General features: G+C 35.3%; 1 protein-coding gene across 2 annotated transcripts; it reads left to right on the top strand.

Annotated features, from left to right (window-relative positions):
- Nucleotides 1-3,530: 3,530 nt before the first annotated feature.
- Nucleotides 3,531-14,689, top strand: LOC112501133 (putative transferase At1g60990, chloroplastic). Of its 2 annotated transcripts, none has more exons than XM_025104798.1 (12): nucleotides 3,531-3,829; nucleotides 6,173-6,274; nucleotides 7,071-7,104; nucleotides 8,126-8,199; nucleotides 8,320-8,385; nucleotides 8,605-8,669; nucleotides 10,501-10,588; nucleotides 10,699-10,779; nucleotides 11,602-11,767; nucleotides 13,210-13,293; nucleotides 13,369-13,496; nucleotides 14,242-14,689. In XM_025104798.1, the coding sequence occupies exons 1-12, from the start codon at nucleotides 3,569-3,571 to the stop codon at nucleotides 14,425-14,427; spliced, it is 1,335 nt and encodes a 444-aa protein (XP_024960566.1). In that variant the 5' UTR covers nucleotides 3,531-3,568; the 3' UTR covers nucleotides 14,428-14,689. The 2 variants fall into 2 exon arrangements, with proteins under 2 accessions (XP_024960566.1, XP_024960567.1); XM_025104799.1 differs by having other exon boundaries at nucleotides 3,532-3,829; nucleotides 10,699-10,764.
- The last annotated feature ends 6,729 nt before the right edge of the window (nucleotides 14,690-21,418 follow it).

The following is a 21,418-nucleotide window of genomic DNA, read 5'->3' as shown; positions in this document are numbered from 1 at the left end:
CAATTGATTAACTTGTTTATTGGTTCAAGCTCGAGCTTGATTGTTGGGATCTTGGGTGGAAACAGGTGAGATTTTAGTAGGTAAATTGACGATATATTTTTATGAGCAAATTATGATTTTCGTCCTTGTTTTTTTTAATAATTTTGATTTTTGTCCATGTTGTTTAGAATAAGGAGTGTTCATAGGTTGAGTTGATTGGGTTAAAGACATTTTAACAATCTAATCCAACGTTTGGAGTTTGAAAATCTCAACCCAAACAAAAGTGCAACCCAACCCGAACCGTACGATTTGGTCGGGTTAATAATTTGGTACATCAAAATATTCTTGTTACCTTGAATATGTTGTTTTTTTACTCATGGTTTATTTTTCATCATCAATCTTTTGGTATAGCTTATTCATACTTACAAATATGTGATGATGTAATTGTGTAATGTACATATTAATAAAGGCTTAACAATCATATTAAATCGAAAAAATAAAAGGGTATAGGGTTTATTGGGTTGGGTTCAAGTGACCGTAAATCAATTCCAACCCAATACCTATGGTTTGAAAATTTTATAACCCGATTAGACATTAGGTCGGTCTGGTTTCTGAGTACCCCTAGTTTAGAATATGAGATTTTCGTTTCAATGATTTGCAATTTATTGCTATTTTTGTCTATGGGTTAATTCCTATCTTAAAGTATAAGGGACCAAAACAGTAAAAAAATGTGAATTATAGGAACCAAAACAACAGTAGTTTGTAATCATAAGGACAAAAATAGTAATGAATTACTAACTATATGGTTGAAAACCACAATTTTCAAACCATGGGGACGAAAATTGCAATTATTAGCAAATTAAGAAAAACATAATTTACTCTATTTTTTGTATGATTATAAATCTATGGACATGTTTGGCTCGAAAAAATGTGTGCTTGTAAGGCTTAACTTGAAAAAAATAATCAAGCTTTTGAATAAACTGAGTCGAACATAAGTGATATGAAGCTTGATTGATTAAGCTAAATGAGTTCTGTTTCGTGTTTGAAATTAACTCGAACTTAAGAAATTATTAAACTCCAGATCGAGTAGCTCATTAAGAGCTCAAACTGTTTGTACCCTAGTAAAAAAATTGGTTTTTGTTAAAAAAAAAAGTATACGAGTTCTTAATGCATATGTACAAGCATTTATAGTATACTTAAAAAAAATAACTGATGGCAGAGGAGATGACCCACAATTTCCTGAACACTATTTTCCTTTCCCTTGTTCACCTTCTTCAGCCAACTGTCCCCCTCATTTCTTTCTCTGATATCTTAAAATATTCATCGAACATGTAGAAGAAGTAGTTGTTGATAATTTACTGGACCGGTGGACCTTAATCACACTCTACACATAATCAAGTAACGTGATGCAAAAAAAGCGTCAGGGTTTTCCTTGGAGGGAAGGGGGTATTTGATCGGTTTATGGGTGGTGGTGTAAGAACGGAAGAGAGAAAGGGGTCTCTTTTTCTCAACGGGTAGGCCCTCTTGCTTGTGCCATCTCCGCACTTTTCTTCGGAAAAGAGGATAAAGCCTCTAGCAAACTCTTCTCTTTTATTTTCGGTAGAAAAATGGATCCACAAGCAAGGTAATCAATTTGGCCCCTTGAAAGGGAGTAGGGGTATAACTTTATATGGTATCAAATCTCTCTTCTTAAACCAAATATTCAAGGAGGAATAAAAATCCTTTGTGGTCATGAATATTCAAATGCGGTGACTCCAAGCTATCTGCAAAGCAGGTGGTCGTTCTGAGATTAGTCGGCTCGCATAATAGGTTGGATATCCAATTTAATAAAAAAAAATATTGTACTGATTATGATTGATAGGTAAAATCAACTATGAATACCAACCAATAAAGTTTGTATGTTAGCTTATTTGGTCATCAATAATTTTGTTGATACAAGTTGGTAATTGTGTAATACCAAGATCGCAAGCCTAATAATATCTGTTTTTGCTATTTTCCGTATCCAAAAAAAATTACTGAAAAGTTATCAAAATCCACCGATCGTGTTTTCTTACCGAAAAAAGAAACCAGATGAGCAACAAATAACAGATATCATCATTACTAATATAGAACAGATAAGGAATTGTACTAGCTTCCCAAAATAGAGAGAAACAATACTGCAACAACAAATGAATTCATAAATTTCATATATAGACTAAGGGGCCGTTTACTAAACGTTTATCCGGTAAGTGCTTACCAGACAATTTTCCTCACCGGATTAACATAGCAAGGGCCAATAATCTTACCTGGTAAGAACGATGATTATGATGGAGAGTCTTACCCGGTAAGTGAGAATGACGACTCTTGCCCGGATAAGCACTTACTGGGTAAATTGTTGCATAGGATACCGTTTTGATGTACTACAATCTTATCCGATAAAAATAAATTATAATGTTGATTCCTACTGGTAAGCACTTACCAAGTAAGCATTTGGGTAAACGGCCCCTAATATCATCTCATATCTAAGGCTTGTAAACTTGTCCATACCTAATTATAGAACTTTTTTAGATTTAATGACGAAAGCAAGGAGCCAAGACGACAAAGCTTGCAACCATATTGATGACGAACGTAGCTTAGGGCAATGATGATCAATGGCAAGTATTAAACGCTTACCATGCAATAAACAACAACAAACATACGAGCGTCAAGCAATGGTCTTTATATAGTGTTGTAACAACCTTAACATAAAACACGTAAATCTTAACCAGGTTAGCCTACCAAACACGCATCATCCAAAATTAGACCCGATTATGGGGCCGTTTACCGAACATTTATCTGGTAAGTGCTTATCGATAAAAATTAACACAATCATTTACTTACTGGGTAAGATTTTAGTCCATCAAAACGGCATCGTATGCAACAATTTACCCGGTAAGCACTTACCGAGGTAAGAGTCGTTGCCCTCACTTACCGGGTAGGACTTTTGGTCCTTGTCTTGCTCTTACCGGGTAAGATTCTTGGTCTTTACCATATTCATCCGATAATATAATGTGATTTGGTAAACGCTTACTCGGGTAAGCATTTGGTAAACAGCCCCTATCTTCGATACTCTTTAGCCAGACTACAATAGCATGAAAGAATAGGACAAAACATATATAAACGTACGAAAGTAGGGTTGACAGATAAAAAATTACGTAAAATTTCATATTTTAATTTAATAGAATTATTTAATAATTTATCAATTTTGTTTTGTATATGTAGGAGGTGTTTGAGATTGCTTTTTTGAAACAACTTATGCTATTTTATAGAAGTCATTTTCAGCTTATTATAAGTTAGAATGGTTTAAATTCTTCAAAAACTCCTTATTATCGGTTTGACACCGGTACAAACTATTTATCCAAACACTCAAAAATACTTGTTATCGATGCTACATCAAAATAAGTCAATAAATTATTTTTATATACAATCCCAAACACCCCAATGTTTAACATTTTTTATCCCATTCGATTCGTTGATTTTTGCGTATCAAACCCAAGAAAGACACTATCAATTCTTACCTCTAATTCTAAAGCAGGAAAATCAAGCAAAAAAGCCGAACGAAAAGAAAACAATGGTCGGATTATTATCCTCTGTTAGCCATGCCATTTTTACACCTACCACTTCCACGCTCCATCGCCGGAGCGTCAACCAAACGCGCTGTTGCCGTCTCCCATCATCATCCTTCCGGTTGTCGATGTTCAGCTCTCTTGGTTCACAGAGCAATGCGGTTTGTATCTTTAGCCGGAAGCCACTCTCATCAACCACCGACCGTGCACCCCTCGCCGCCATACCTTTCGACATCTATCCTCCTCCGATTGACCACGACCTTCATGTAAGCAGTTGCCATATGTGTGTAATTTGGACGTTTTAGATTTTTTTGACAGTTACTATGCCGTGTTGAAGTGTTTGTTTAACAGCCGATTGATGATATCTGAAATTTTAATTTTGGTCTTATTAGGTGTTAATTGTAGTAATACTCGGCAATTTTATGTTTTTAGTTTATATTATTGAATTGGCTTGACTAGTGAATGACTTCTTTTCCTCAATTTTGCTTCTTCAAGTGCTGAGGTGATTTCATAGAAGTTGTCCCACTTCATACTCGTAAAGGCGATTTCATTGATTGTAGGGGATATGAAATCATTGAGAAAATGACTTGTTAATTGTTATTATCCATATGAACCGTGTTCTTGGGATCTTCTATTACAAGATTGGGTTACCATCGCTGTTAGTTTCTTAGATTTGCATAAGTTCCATATCCTCTCAATGTTTCACTCACAAACTTCCTAGCCAAAGGCTTAGTTGAGGATCAACCATATTCACTTCTGATTTAATATAAGTGATTGATATAACACCATCTTTAAGCAACTGCTTAGATGTATTATGCCTTTGTACAAAAATGCCTTTTCTTACCATAGGAAGACCTATTCTTTGTTCTTTATCCAAAAAAGGGCCTATTCTTTGCAATGGTAATGCTGCTTGGCAATCCCAATGCATTGACACACCGGGTATTGGTTTAATACCCAACACAAAAACTTGCTAAAAGATTTTTCAACCACCCATCTTCATTGCTGGTCAACCCTGTATGTAGAAATAATAGCTGAACCCATGGTGGGCTTAGTTATAAACTTTTATTTGGCTTATTTCCAAGATGTAACACCCTCACCATGGGTGAACATATAACCACTAGTGGATTTTTATATCAGGTGAATCAAATATCAAGTTGACATCATTGTATCCTTCTAATACACAGGATTTGATATTTCATGGTACCTCAAAAAATACTTTAGTTCTATTGCAAGTCATTGGTGGGATTACGAGTATAGCTACTTAATCTACATGTAACATAAGCTATATCTGATCTATAACAATTCATTAAACGCATAAAACTCCCTATAATCTGTGCCTATTCATATTGTATAGCAGGGTCACCTCTATTTATCTTTATTCGAGTATTTGTGTCGTAAGGGCTTCTCATGTGTGCAACGTCAAACTACCCAAACCTTTTAAGCAGTTGTTATATGACAACATTATGCCATGATTGCCATATGTCTTATCCAAAATCAACGAGTTAATTATATTACCCTTCTTTGAAGCTGGTTAAAAACTCCAACCTAACCTATCATGGAAGTATGGAACAATCAGAGGAAGAAAATGAAGGAAGATAATGTATTTCTTGAACCTCTCTCTATTAGAGTCGTGACTTTTAAAATATATTTATAGGAAGAAACTAACTAACTACAGTCTACAACCACTTGTTCTAACTACTAACTAACTACTAATTAACTTCACTAACCATTTCTATTGGTAATGTACGTCGGTAAACTTAGTACCCATAAAACTCTTATATCCACAATACTTTGACTATCACCACTAATTCTAAGCATATTATCCACATATAACCAGATAAATATACACTCATTATACACAAGTTTTGTATGTACACATTTATCTATTTTTACACAGAATCCATCATTAATCAAAATTTTCATGTCATTGTTTAAGGGCTTGTTTTAAACCATATGTAGATTTAGGAAGCTTGTAATTTGTTTTCTTGACTAGGAATTATGTAACCTTCCAGTTGCCTCATATAAATTCCCTCTTTCAAATCCCCATTTAGAAAATGTATGCATCCATGTGATAAACAATACGTCCACTGTTGTAGCTAAGGCAGTTAGAACCCTAGTAGGGAAATCCTGACCACAAGAACAAAGCTATCAAAATAATGAAGATGCATGGTAATTTTTCTCAGTTTGTCCCTATATTTACATAAGAGATATAAGTTTCCCCTTTGTTCCACTCAAAAGGATGTTTTTTTTTCTAACTAAGGTCCAATAAGTTTTTGTTGTTCACCATTTTCATTTATGGTGTTAGAAGAAATGAAGATTTTATCATGGTCACTACTTGATAAGAATTGTGAGACCCACAAGATGGAAAACAAATGAAAAGGTGTCATTTCACAATGTGCCTCTGTTTTCAGGAAAGGGATAATAATAAATGTGTAGCTATGTTACGGATAAGATACTGTTGATCTTTAGAAGAAGTAAGATTGATACTGAAAATGACATTATAATGCATAATATCCATTCCTACTTGTTGGTTCACGCTGTTAATTGTGTGCAATTGTCATGTTATGCAAACTTTAAGCCCATATAAATTAATTTGCCCATCCTTGTAGGATGACATGGCTATTGCGGGGGTAAAGGTGTCAGAAGATTGGGTTATTGAAACATTCGATAATGATGAGGAGGCGCTAGATGTGGTTGACAATGGCACCGTGGTGGGTACTAAAAGGTGCTTTGTGCTTTTCATTGTTAATCTTTTTCCTGAATGTGCATCTGCACATGGTTGAAAACACTCAAGTAGCTCATGTTAATGGTTGCTGGGGGATGTGATATATATAACTTGACGCCAAGTGTTTTGGTACTTGTCATTCTTTTTATATGGTCAAAATCCATTTTAAAACCACAATGGTTAAGCATGGGGTTATTTAGGATAATAACCTTCTGACAATTTTTTAAAATGCATGGCCGTATGACAGATTGAAGAACGCTTTTATCTAACAGAAGAATGCCTCTTCCTAAGACAAGATGCCTCAAAATCTGTCAAAAGGTCATACATTGTAAAAATAACTGTCACAAGGTTGTTCTTCTAATTAACCTGTTGAGCATGGCTTGGTTTCTTAACTGGATTTCAGGAAAGATATGGGATTTGATCTGCTACTCTCTGCTGTTGCTTATATATTGATTAAAAAATGTAATGTATTTTGTTTCCTAATAATACATATCACTTGTTGGGTTTCTTATTTCAAAATTTCAAGTTCAACAAAAATTATAGGACATGTTGTATTGTACGATTATGAAAGCTCACATATTTCATATTGTGCAATACCATATCATGAGCTTTAAAATCACTCTTTAATTTCTACTCGAAATTCTCCATTTCTTGCTTGTTCCTTTTTTCTGAACTTTGAAGTGACTTTTACAAGTGTTTCATCAGACTACTGCTAATAGTTTAGGAGACTATCGTTTCTAATTACTGTCTTAAAGTAATATTACTTTTTTTCATTGCTGCAGGTTGTTGATCTTTCCCATTATGGCAGGCTAAGAGGTAAATATTCGGATTTCCATGTCTTTAAGTGAAGTATAATCTTGTCATCCTTTCTTGTTATAATCATAATTTTTCTATGGACCACATAATCCCATGGTGGCAAATGCTTATAAGATAGGTTTTGGAATATTAGTTGCAGAATATGATATTTTGCAGTCACATGCACACTCATTTCCTTTTGAGAGAAACACAATGGATCCAGATAAATCCAATGAAAGATGTAAGAGATGCTAAAAAGGAAAGAAGGAATCAGAGAACTTCATTCACAGGGTTTTTTGCTAAATGGTGCGTTTTTACTCTGTAACAGAATCCGAGATGGGAACTTCAAATGTTATCAGCATTTGTTCTTGTAGGAAATCAAACTTATCGGTTTCCTTCCTATAATCTGTGATATGATTATTAGGAATTATTCTCCTAATTTTCTCTGCAATATTATGCACATTCGTACCATAAATGGCTAGAATACTTTCTGTTTCCCTTAGGAGCTAATTATGGCATTGATTTCGAGTCCTTGTATATATATATATATATATAATTTTTCTGATTAATGAAAGAGAGAAAAACATTCCCAATTCTCATTGCTTCAGTACTGTACTAGATTCCAGTTTCGCTTCATGGGTGTGCTGTTTGTAGCATCATCTTAAGCCGTGTACGTACTTCTATAAATCATATACTTGACGCTTTAGTCAAGGAGGTTTCTGCTGAGCATAAGTCTACCTTAACTCCAGTTACATAGGATCTATTGTTCCACCTTATGACATTCAAGTTTAGCATTCCTTATTTGCATAATGAGGAAAGGAAACGAATCATGGTCAACGACAATGAGTGATTTATTAAAAATTATGGGGTAGAATCTAGTAGATATACACTGATAGATGGTGGCTCTTATTGTTGGTCTCTTTTTGTCATACTAATACAAGTATGTATTTGTATATGCAATCTTCCATCTCATATACTTTAACATGGGTGTAATTTGTGTTAATTTGGTAACATTTTCTTTCTATTTACTACTGATGTGAAGTCAGTGGAGAAGATCGTATCCAATTTCTTCACAACCAAAGCACTGCAAACTTTGAGGCACTCTCTGAAGGAGGGGTAAGTCTTTGGAGGTATTAATAGTTAATGGGTTTGTTATGGTGTCTTTTGTTGCTTTGTCTAATTTTGGTGTTGATTTTTATAGAAGACTATGTGATATCTTAGAACTGAATCTTGTAGGGGTGTGACACTGTCTTTGTAACTCCAACTGCTCGAACAATTGATATTGCCCAGGCATGGATCATGGTAATCTTATACCCAAGTATGTTGTATGCATCACTTCAAAATAGAGATGGTCAAGGACCGGTCCGGGACCGGTCCTAAAAAAATTGATCTGGTTTAAGTAGTCCATAATAAAGCCTGGACCTGTCCAGACTGGCCTTGACTGATTGGATTGGTTCTTTTTGGCCCATCTCTACTTCAAAAGATCTTACATTAAGTCTTACAAGTGTTTCTGGTTTGCAGAAAACCGCGGTTACACTTGTTGTATCACCATTGACAAGTGGAAGTATCAGTGAAATGCTCAAGAAGTATGTTTCTACGCTTTTGAATTTTTTTGTTCAGATTTTCTTTCAGATTTTAGCATGTAGATTACAAAATTTGTTCCTGGGGATGACCTACGGTTTATGGGTATGTTTGTTGATAAAATAATTACAAGTTATGGCATGAACTTTGCATTTTCACTATTGAATTCGTCCTGATGCTAACATCATTAATGTGCCTCGGAGTGAAAGACAAAAACCATGTTAGATACATTCAAATAAATCTAAAAGGCTTCCTGGTGTTGTGTGCACGCTAGAGCTGCTCATACATCCCCCTTTTAAGGGGCTGTTTACCTAAATGCTTACCCGGTAAGCGCTTACCGGGTAAGCGCTTACCGTTAGGAGTCAACACTATAATTTATTTTCTAGGTAAGATTGTAGTATATCAAAAAGGTATCGTGTGCAATAATATATATGGTAAGCTCTTACCCGGGTAAGAGTCGTCACCCTCACTTACCGGGTAAGACTCTCTATCCTTATCTTCACTCTTACCAGGTAAGATTCTTGGGTCTTGCCATGCTTGTCCGGTGAGGAAAATTGCCCGATAAGCACCTACCGGGTAAGCGTTTAGTAAACGGCCCCTGATGTCTCTCATCCCATCGTTTCGTAGATGTGGGAAGCATTAGTATTTGTGCATCTCATTTACTCTTTCTTCCAATTGATTTTTGGCACAAGAGCATGGAGCAACCTGAACTGCACCCCCTCTGATTAGTTTGATCAAACAAATTCAGATCTACAAATTTTCCTTAGGAGTGTTTCTATCAAAATTAGAAGCGATCTCTTCCATGTTGGATCTTGTTTTCTTCTTCATCTGTAGGTTTAGATCTAGAAAATTTAGGGTAAATGTTTTTCAGCAATTTTGGTTTGGGTTTTAATTAAAGTTTTGATTTAGGTTCCCTTATTTGTGGGGTTTCTGTTTTGATTTTGGCATCAGGGAGGACAAAGATAAGAGTTTTGGTTTTTTGGTTATGGCTTTTGTTGGCTTTCGTCTCAGTAATTACTTCTCTTAATCTTTCATGTTTGTTTTGATACATCTTGGTAATTATGATGAATAATTTCTTCTGTAAAATGGCCTTGGGAGTTTGGACTACAAAATAAACTTTCCCTTGTACTCTTTTTTCTGTTATTCCCTTGTACCAGTAAATAGGTGATGGAATATGTAACCAACTAGGTAGGTTGTTCCTTTTTTTTATCTTTTTCTTGGTGATGCTGTGGTGATGTTGGAAGATGAAGATGATGAACAAGAAGAAGAAATGTTGAAGAAGAATTAAAATAAATATTAGTAGTAAATGATAATAGTGATAATAAATAAATAATAGGGTATATTACAATTTTTGTCTCTTAAGTATTGAAATTACCATTTTTCCCTTCATTATGATGGAGCCGCATTGATGGTGTTAGCATCGGGGATGATTTTTGTAGTGAAACCGCAAAATTCATGTCGTAGCTTGCAACTTTTTGTCCACTGACATCCATGAAAGTCAGGTCATACCCCAATGACTTTTCTTGGAAAAAAAATACTTTTCTTGTACTTTACTCTTATAATAGAATCCTGATAGCTTTTATTGAATCATAATCCAGTAAACCTTTATTGGACACGGAGTCTTAAATGTCCCAGCAGCCTTAAGTGAAGTGTCAAAGATACTTGTTGACTCTTGCTACTTGAAAAAGAAGTAAAAGAGAAATTGTCTTTTTTTGTAACAGACCGTGGTTTGGGGTTTTAATTTTTATATGTAATTTGGAAAAGCAACCTTTAATATTCATGAATGTTCTTTCTGGTGGAAGGGAAGTACCTCAAAATCTTGTTTGGTGAATGTAGGTACATATTTTTTGCTGACAAGGTAGAAATTCAAGACATTAGTGAGAAGACGTGTTTGTTTGCACTTGTTGGACCGAAAAGCAATCAAGTAAGGCTTCCATGAACTTCAACTTGAGATTCCTTCTTATATATATAATCGCATCTTTATCTTCTCAAGGTGCAATAATTCTAATAATGCTATTAATGGCATTGTAACAGGTAATGGTGGATCTGAATCTTGGTGACCTTATTGGACAACCTTATGGCTCACATAAGCATTACAATGCAAGTCATTTCTTTGTGCAGTTTTGTGAGAGTAATTATCATTGTTATTTCTTGAAATCATCTCTTTTCATGTTGTGTCATCGGTAATTCTTGATTACAATTTATGTGTTACCTATGACAATGAGGGGTCTATTTGTTTACATCTTTTTTCACTTCCAGTATTTTGGCTTTATCAAGTTAGTTGGCTACAAGGACCCTCCCACTAGCATAGCAATGGGAGGATTTTGCATGGCCCCTCCTCCACATGGGGTGTCATAAAATGGGTGAGAGGGGGCATTAGAGGGTGATTGTTGAAATTCTATTCAGATTCGAGAAGGATATGGGAGTAGCTCAAATTCATTTGTTATCCCATCTTCTTCTCTATTTTGTTTTTAATTGATTAGTAATTTTTTCCATTTACTTTTTAAACAAAATGTATTTTAAATGTCAACTTGTCAAAAATTCATGAAATATTAAACACAAGGGGTCAAGGCAAATATGTGGTAAATGGTTAGGGGCGGGGCAACATGGGGTAGGAGGGAATTGGGGGCAGGGGGTGACACGCCTCCCATCCCTTCTCGCCTTAAAGGTCCGAGTGGTCCCACCTACTCTATACATCAGTCAAAACAACAAATTGATAACTGAAAATGTTCTAGGTGGTGAATGCTTCAGTTTATATGGTGGGAAAGTAGATTTATAGGTGGAAGTTTAGGACTCACATCTTGTTTGTGCCTACCTTCAAAATTTTGGTGACTATTTAGAAGTGAACAAGCTGAACGTAGACGATGGCTATTTTCATGCTTTATCTGCGCATGCATATTCTTCGTGGGAGATATTTTCTCAATAGTCTATATGCAGGTTGGTGGCAATCCAGTAACGGTGGCAGTGGGAAGTGTCGTCTCTGAAGAAGGTTTCTCACTATTGATGTCACCAGCTGGCGCAGGATTGATATGGAAAACTCTTTTAAGTCATGGTGCAACCCCGATGGGTTCCAATGCATGGGAGACATATAGAATTCTCCAAGGTTAAGTTGTCATTTTACTCTCTTCTTGTATCTTCCTCTGCTGATGTTTAATGCAATCTTCTCCACCAGATGAAAAGAAGTAACAAAGGAGAAAACACAAAAATTGAAACATATTGGTTCTTCCACTTGAGAATAAGAATTCAGTTTGTTTTTTTGTTGGTGCCCCAACTCCTACCCAATAGTGAGTTGAGATTTTAGATCATGACAGTTAAAGATTTAAATCCCCTTTGATTGATTAGGAGATGAAATCTTGTATTGAATCTTGGATTGTGAAATTACAGTAAAAGGGAAAAGAAAGCACAAGATGTACCTAATATTATATTACACTAATGTTATAATGGCCCCTCAACTATGTACAAATGATAACACCCTTTTAAGTCAGGTCATAAGAAAATCACATGGATATTATGCTTGTTTTCTGACTTGCACCCGGTTCTCATGTTCAATTTTAGTACCTTATGGCTTATGCATCCCTAAGGGAGCCTATGCATGAATTTTGGAGGTCTCTGCAAAGTCATGCAGAATATAGGGGGTCTCGTCGTAATGTTAAAATATAAGGGGTCTAGATGTGATATATTATCACGATAACAATGTGCATCTCAAGAAGAAATACTCCATCCTTTTGAAACAAATCAACTGCATCTTGACTTCTGATGTCAAACCTAGTAGCTTTTGAAATACAAAATTGATAAGATAATTCTAATTAATTTACCACCAAATATTTTAGAACTTGCTTTTTGTAATGCTTAGGGGCCCGTTTATCAAACGCTTACCTGGTCCCTTACCTTACCGGATGAACAAGGCAAGGACCGAGAATCTTGCCCTGTAAGAGCGATGACAAGGACCGAGAGTCTTACCCTGTACATGAGGGTGACGATTCTTACCCGATTAGTGCTTACCGGGTAAATTGTTGAATATGATACCATTTCGATGTATTAGAATTATACCCGGTAAGGTAAGTGAGAGTGTTGACTCCTACTTGTAAGTGCTTACCGGGTAAGTGTTTGGGTAAACGACCCCTTAATGTGGCTATCAAGATCTTTCAAAAGATTTAGAACCTGTAACCATGTTACTTACAGTGCAACACATTTCATCGTGCAGTCACTAAATAAATGTCCAGTCAAATCCTCACTCTTATTACATAACTTGATAATTGTATAATACTTAAAAGTACATCATATATTTCTGAAACTTGAGGCAGCTCATATGTTTAAGCAGCTGTTTGTAGAATAATGATGAAATAAGCAGCTTGTACATCATATAAGCAGCTGTTTGTAGAATAATGATGAAATAGAAAAGGCAGCATGGTACTAATAGAACATAAAGAAAAAATGTTATGTACAAATATTATGATATTTATTCAGTTTTCAGAATATCATATGCTTGCAATCCTCTCTTTTGATGTTAGCTTTACAAGCTTTCTTCTATTCTCAAATCCACAGGAAGGCCAGCACCTGGTAGTGAGCTTACAGACGAGTTTAATGTTCTGGAGGCTGGTCTGTGGAATGCAGTATCTTTGAACAAAGGTACATCTATAATTTCTGTATTTTTCTTGCTAACAAATGTTTTTAGTAGTTAACTATAATAATTACCCTCCTCAGGATGTTACAAAGGACAAGAAACCATTTCCAGATTAATCACATACGATGGCATCAAACAGAAGTTGTGGGGAATTCAGCTTTCATCCCCAGTGGAACCCGGCACTCCAATTACAGTTGACGGAAAGAAGGTATAAGTTCTCGGTTCTTATGTTTTAAATTCACACAAGTTAGAAATGCACCCATGTAACCTTGGAATGGTTTAAAGGGTTTCATTCTGGTGGTCAATGGAATCCATCATCTAAGTAAGCCTCGTGGATGTTCCGAATCATATGTTTTGTTTGTGTAAACACAATGCATTGTGGTCCATGCCGGAGGTAACTTGTGTCCCTTTCAAGCCATAAAGGTAGTTTCAACCTCATTTAATGGATTCTTACGAGATCCATTTACTGCAATTTCATGTTGGCGGAAAAGGTCTACAAGGTTAAAATTCATTGTCGCTAAGCATGTAAAGTTTAGCCGTTATGTTATGTTTGGAATTTGATCAAAAGAATATTTAGGACACTCGTTTGATTAGGTACAATTGATTATCGTGAGAAGAAATTTATCAAGAAGTAGGTGCCGATTTATATTTGGTTTCACTACATTGACATCTTAGAAAACGTAAGAAATGATGTAAGATGTTGCTTAGAAAACATAAGAAATGGTTTACACTGGTTCAGTTCCTATTCAATATAATTGAATAATTTTTTTTTTCTCAATCTATGTAACAAAGTTCAAAATTTCTTTTAGTAATTCCAGTTCTTCCCGACCAGGCCGAACTAACTACCCTGCCTAAGGTGAAGTACGGTGGGGGCGCTCTAGAGGGTAGTGTCATACCATTTTTGTAGAATGATTTCTGCGATAAAAACATCGATTATATTGTGACATTTGCAGGTAGGAAAGTTAACAAGTTACACGGCTGGAAAGAGTGGAAACGACCATTTTGGTCTAGGATACATCAAGAGGAAAGCTGCTTCAAAAGGGGACACAGTTGTCGTTGGAGACAATATTTCTGGGACAGTGGTCGAAGTTCCTTATCTTGCACGCCAACGGCCATTGACGTTGAATTCAAAACCTTAGTTCTGAGCATCCAAAAGCGGCTCCTATCTGTTCCATGCTCACTTTCGTTCAGCGTCTACCAAGTAAGTCGAACATCATTGCATTGGTGCTCACTTATCATAGTAGAAAGTATTTAATCTAGGCTGAAAAATTCGTAGGATGTATGATTTGTTATACAAATTGGAGCACAACAAAAGGATAATATGTCTTGAAACTGGTAACTATGTTTCTTGACATTTGTTTTTAACCTATTTCCCATACATTTATCCCTGCTGCTTTGCACACGCTCTCTTGGGTTGTTTTGCAAGCTGAGGGTCTTCACGAAAACAGTTTCGTTCTAGTATACTTTTAGCCAAACAACTAATATTTACTAATTTTGGATTATTTAAATAGCAATCAAATAGTTTGTTCATAACAATAAATGTTTAAACCATAAAGGTGGTGCCTGATTGGTTTGAGCTTGGCTCCAAAGGTCAAAAGTACCCGGAGGTCTCGGGTTCAAATCCAAGGAGGAAAAGAAATCCCCTTGTAGCCACGGAGGTTCAAATGTGGTGACTCCGAGCTATCTACAAAGCAGGTGGTCGTCCTGGGATAAGTCGGCTCGCATAGCGGGTTGGATATCCAGATTAATAATAAAAACAATAAATGTTTATTTATTAATGGTAAAACTTAAAATTATAAATTTAAAAACTTATTTTCAAAAACTCATGTGGAGAATATATAGAGTGAACTAAAATCATAATTGATAAACATGAAAGTCACTTAAAAATTTTCAAAAAATTTAACTTAAACCAATTTCATAATCCGGTTTAATCTCGATTCTAATGGATTTGTGTAGCATTTGTAATTTCGTTGTTATTATTAAAATATAAATTTTGGGATTTATTGAATTATTCAATTGTCAAATTAGAAATATTAAGCTCTTTCGTTAACCCCGTTGGGTTTTATGGTCTAAAAGAATGTTAGATTTGGGAGTTTCGGTTTTTGACAGTCTGGACGGCTTCCTGTGGGTGAAACCGCATGAAAAATCGCCCCGTCTTTGGGTCACAAAATGGTCGGGGCACAGTTGTAAAATGATTGAAGCACGGTTGTAGCACATATGGCACGACCGCAATATCAGCTGTATAAGAGCCTGATTAGCATGGCGGTCGACACGGGTGGCCTGATTGGCACAACGGTCACATATAGTGGAATCAGGTCTTTTCGGTCATCGAAAGATGTGTCTTGGTTTATCCATGTTTTTGGTGTCGTTTTTTGGTACATAATGTACCAATGATTTGACATTCTGGATGTCGTATACTATTCATATTTGTTGTTTTGGAATACTTGAATTTTATCCATGATTTCGGGATTTGAATACCAAGCCTTATACACATTTTGTGTGAGTATCGGGTTTTGGTTTTTATATTAAACCGGGTGCTTCAACCACCAAGTTTTTATCACGAAAATGATGGGTTTAAGAAAAGATGTTGCTTTTATATTAAATACATTTCATTTAGGAAATTGTCATTTAAATACCATTCTCTCAATTTTAGCGTTTGTATTAAAGATGAAAACTGTTTGAACTCACTAGACGTTAAGCCCAACATTTTTCCTTGTCGGCATATGCATCAAGTCCTTGTCGGGGAATAGTACCAGTGACATTGTGGAGCGTTGAATGCTAGTTAGAGGCACGAGAGCTATTCGGGGGCATCTTCTGTATTTTGGAGATATTGCTTGTTATTAAGTTTTAGTAACACTCGTCTCTAACCTAGACTTTATGTAAGGTTCGGTTCATAAATTGTTGACGTTAAATCTTAGATTGCCATCATAGATATCAAGTGTTGACATATAAAAAGAAATTTATTCCTTATTTAACGTGTCATAAAAAAATTAGTCGTTTTTTTTCCAAGTTTTGATGTGTTAAAGGATTGGTCCTAAACCATATTTTTGTTTAATGATTCTGATATATCAAACTCAAACCCTTTTTGCAGGTTTGGGCCAGACATGGATCGGTCTTAACCAGATTTTTTTTATTCAACGAGTCTAATATAATAAACTCAAGCTTTTTTTTACCAGCGTTATAAATTTTTACTGCTCGCCTTACTTAGACTTGTAAATTTCCTTTTCAACTTAAAATAAGACTTGATATATAGATATGGAGCCTCTCTTTTAAGAACCATACAATTTGTAAGATCTGTGAGTTCCAATATAAAGTCGCAAATTAGTTTAGGAAATTAATAATTTTTGGTAATTTTAGATTAAATTTTTAAGTAAAGATTATTATAGATAATTTACAAATTTTCTCTCTCATCTCTTCTCTTTTTTCTTTCCTCTCACTAACAAAAAAATTATCTGAAAAAATAAAATTAAACCTAACAAGTAACCTAACACATTGTGAATGCCTAGTAACCTAACAAGTATCACCAAGTAACTCATCGTGATCACACGTGAACATAATGTGAACACCAAAAATATTAGACCAAAAAACTACAGATCACCAGAAACATTTTGTAAGGACTTTGATACACGCTCTGAACTAAATCGTTAATCGAGTTGGAGCACCCGTCAAGTATCTTCACTGAACACAAAACCAAAAATCTATAGTATCACAATGTAAACCACTATCAAATTGTTTCAATTAAACATTATGACCACCTATTTTTCTCACATTGTAATCACATATTTCTTTTACACGATGTAACACAACGTCACTAAGAACAAAAAAACCTAAGATCCCTAAAAGCATTTTGTAAGGACTTGAATACACATTGTGAACACCTATATTTTTACACATTGTGATCATCTGGTGAACACAATGTGACACATCGACTCTAAGAACCACAAAAAATACTAGAAGTATTGTCTAAGGACTTGGATACACATTGTGAACAATTAATTAATGCTCTATTTGAGAAATTGTAGATTTCTATTTATGGAAGTTATAAATTTTCTATTTATGGGGAGAATAAATTAATCAAAAGCATTTATGAGTTGACTAAATTAACTTTTATTTTTATTTAATAAATAACATAAGTATCTTAAATGAGTGGTTCATGATGGACCTCACGGATCTCACAAATTTTAAGGTCACCTCATCCATTTGCTAATACGGTTGGGTGTATAAAATCAGGAGATGGACCTGTAAGCCAATATAAAGTTCGATTGGTAGTCAAAGGTTTTCTTGAAACATTTAGTCATGTGGCTAAGCCTACTACTATTCCATTGGTGTTATCAGTTGCTTATTCTCGTGGTTGGGACATACGCCAAGTGGACTAAATAATGCTTTCTTACATGGTGAGTTAACTGAAACAGTTTATATGAGTCAACCACATGGGTTTTTTATTCTACTGATTGTGGATATGTGTGTCTTCAGAAAGCCCTGTATGGGTTAAAGCAGGCGACACGAGCATGGTTGGCCAAACTTTCTGGTGCCTTGATTACACTGGATTTTACTCAATGTTTATTTGGTACTAATCTATTTGTGTACTCTTTATTTGCCACCACATGCCTACATTTTGATTTATGTTGATGGTGTGATTATCACAAACAGCTCTTCTAGATTTATTATTGATCTAGTTTATAAACTACATTCTCAGTTTTCCTTGAAAGACTTGGGTCAACTGAGTTATTTTTTGGGTGTATAGGTTACTTCTTCGGAAACGAGACTTTATATCTCAACAACGATATCTTCTAGATCTTTTACACCGGACTGAGTCAAGTAAATGCCAGCCTCTATCGTCTCTAGTTTCACCTGGCCGTCAATTGTCCAATTTTATGGTGTGCCATTATTTGATTCATCAATATATCGCAATACTGTTGGGGCTCTATGTATCTTGTTCTTACATGTCTAAAAATTGCCTATGTTGTTAGTAAAGTTTCTCAAATTTTACATTACCTAACTGGCAGACATTGGATTGTTGTAAAGCGTATGCTCCGCTACTTACTCACACTTATGGTTTACTGATTCAAAAATCTCCATTCACTGTTATTCATACATATGCTGATGCAGACTGTGAAGATTGTCCTGATGATAGATGTTATATCAGTGGATATTGTATATTCTTGGGCCCAATTTAGTCAGTTGAAGTTCGAAGAAATAGCATATTGTGGTGCATTCTAGTACTAAGGCAGAATATCGTGCCATAGCTCATGTTTTTGTCGAGTTCGTTGGCATTTATCTTTAATCCAAGAATTACAGTTAGATTTTAGATGTGCTCCTACCTTGTGGCGCAATGATATTGGAGCAACCTATTTTGCTATGAACTCGATCTTCCATCAAAGGACAAAACATATTGAGATTGATCTACACTTAATTTGCGATAAGATTTTGTCCAAACGACTTGTTATTCGTAATGTTAAAACTGCGTTACAGATTACTGAGATATTGACCAAGGGTCTAACCGCTTCTTGATTTACTATTTTGAAATCCAAGCTTCTCATCCTTTCGGATGTTAGCTTTGTTAAAACCAAATATTGTAACAATGAGAGGAACCTAATGCTCGACCACTTTATTTTGAAATCCAAGCTTCAAAAACACATCCAACTTCAGGGGTTTATTCATAATATCTATAACTTGCTCCATTGTTCCACAAAAGATAATGATCAAATCCCGTTCCTTGGTAAGATATCGGACGTAATGAAATCTTATCTTGATATACTTTGTTCTCCCATGGAAAACTGGTAGGGCAGGGTGGGTCTAGGCGTTTCTCAAGCCCTAAGCGAGAAGATAAAATAATGTCTCCACTATTAAAAAACTACAGATGAAACATACTATTTTTTAAAGGGTTTGGAACCCAGCTAAGCTGGACATCTCATACCTAAGCCAATTTTTGTTATTATTATTGAATGATAATTTATTTTTTGTAATGCATATCTTTTGATTATATAACATCAGAATGTAATATCAAGTTAAATTGAACTTTAGAAACTTGCATATAATAATAGTTGTGCTCAAACTAATTGTATACGACCATATAAAGATGTTTAATTTGTCTTAACATTTAGGAAAACTTAATACTATATGTGTATCATATTTTTAAACATCTAAACATCCTTAAGTAAAGAGTGTTATGTAGTTTAAACCTATGTTGTTATAGCGGTGAAAATACAAATTTGCGGTCGAGACCGATATTTGAAATAATAGTTATAGCGAGGGGTGTTTAAAAACCCGATCAACCCAACCCAAAAAATTCTAAAAAAACCCCAACCCGAGGTAACCTGATGCATGATTGATCAAAAAATTAGCCAACCCGATTCTATTAGGTCGGAATTGGGTCAGACCCAAAAGAACCCGACCCAACCTGACAACTCGATTACCCAATTGATTCAAAATGGCATATATATCATGTTTTCTTTCATTGTGAACCTAGGTCCTAAACTCGCACTCGCAGTGAACGTGAACCTAAACCCGCACTCGCAGTGAATGCCTGAACCTGAACGGCTGAACGCATGCACATAGAAGCTTCGATACACAGACAACCTTGACTTGAGCCTTCGATTTACACAGGTAAGGTAACACAGCCATCGATTTACAGTTTTACACAACTTCGATTTACAGTTTTACAGCTTTAAGGTTCGATTTACACAGGTAAGGTAACACAACCTTCGATATACATTTTTACAGCTTCGATTGGTTTCCTATCACTTCGATTCGATTCGATGCAGTAGTATTTTTCGACACAATAGTATTTTTCCTATCACTTTGATTTACAGTCTTACAACTTCGATTCGATTCGTTTCACTTCAATTCGATTCGATTTATAGTTTTACACAGTTTCACTGTTTTGAACTTACTTAGAGGTTACAGCTTCGATTCATAGCCTCGATTCACAGGTTTTCAATTTCTCCCTACCTATGTTACTGTTTTGCACTTTTAGTTTCACTGTTTTGAATTTTTAGTTTCACTGTAAATCGAAATTTGTACTTTTAGTTTCACTATAAATCAGTAATGAAAATTTGTTCCATTTTACTATTTGAACTTACTGTTTTGCACTTTTAGTTTCACTGTAAATCAGTAATGAAAGATTTTCGATTTATTCTTAATCCTTACAGTTTCAATGGATGCTAATGCTACCCCAACCCCGATATGTATTGATAAAGAGATCAAAGAAGAACCAAACATCGATAAAAAAAGGTCGGGTGGTAGAGTATCTGATGTTTGGGCTCACTTTGCAAAAGTAGATGGTGGAAATCCTAATGATCCTAGGTGTGTTTGCAACTATTGTGGGAAAAATTGTGCTTGTGACAGTAAGAAAATTGGCACAACTAGTTTGTGGACACACTTAAGAAAACAATGCAAGAAATATCCGGGTAGGGAAACCGATAAAAAATAAAAAGTACTTAGTTTTCAAGCCGGTGTGATGGTGTGGGAAATTTGTTGGTCGTGACTATTAATAAAGAAAAATGCTGCAATGCCTTGTCTAGGGTTGTAGTGAAAGATGAACAACCTTTTAGTGTCGTTGACGGTGAAGGGTTTAGAGAGTTCTTCAAAGCTTGCAACCAAAGTTTGATGTCCCTGGTAGAATGACTGTTAATAGGGATATATTGAAGCTGTTTTGTGAGGAGCATGTTAAGTTGAAGAAATAGTTAACTAAGGGTGGACAAAGAGTATGTTTAACCACTGATTGTTGGACTTCTTGTACTCAAATGGCTTACATGTGCCTAACCGCACATTATATTGATAGTGATTGCCATTTGCATACAAAAATCATAATTTTTTGTCAAATTGAAAATCACAAGGGCGAGACAATTGGTAAGGTTATAAAGACTTGTTTGTTTGGTTGGGGATTAGAAAAGGTTCTTAGTATAAATGTTGATAATGCATCTGCCAATGATGTGGCTGTTGGTTATGTAAAGAAAAGGATTAATGCATGGAAAGGCTCGGTTCTTAATGGTAAGTTCATCCATTTCAGATGTGGTGCTCATATACTAAATTTAATTGTCGGTGATGGGTTGAAGGAGTTGCATGCTTCAATCGCTACCATTCGTAATAGTGTAAGATACATCCGATCATCTTCTCCAAGGTTACAAA

This window comes from Cynara cardunculus (assembly GCF_001531365.2).
Source record: "Cynara cardunculus var. scolymus isolate 2C chromosome LG 17, CcrdV1, whole genome shotgun sequence".
In the NCBI taxonomy this organism is placed as follows: Eukaryota; Viridiplantae; Streptophyta; class Magnoliopsida; order Asterales; family Asteraceae; genus Cynara; species Cynara cardunculus.
This window is presented reverse-complemented; position numbering and strand designations above follow the sequence as displayed.

Excerpts from the sequence above, each read along its gene's own strand:
- LOC112501133 (XM_025104798.1), top strand. The coding sequence starts at position 3,569 with ATGGTCGGATTATTATCCTCTGTTAGCCATGCCATTTTTACACCTACC. Across the intron at positions 6,275-7,070 it reads TGGTTGACAATGGCACCGTG|GTTGTTGATCTTTCCCATTA; the intron begins GTGGGTACTAAA and ends TCATTGCTGCAG. Across the intron at positions 7,105-8,125 it reads CCATTATGGCAGGCTAAGAG|TCAGTGGAGAAGATCGTATC; the intron begins GTAAATATTCGG and ends ACTGATGTGAAG.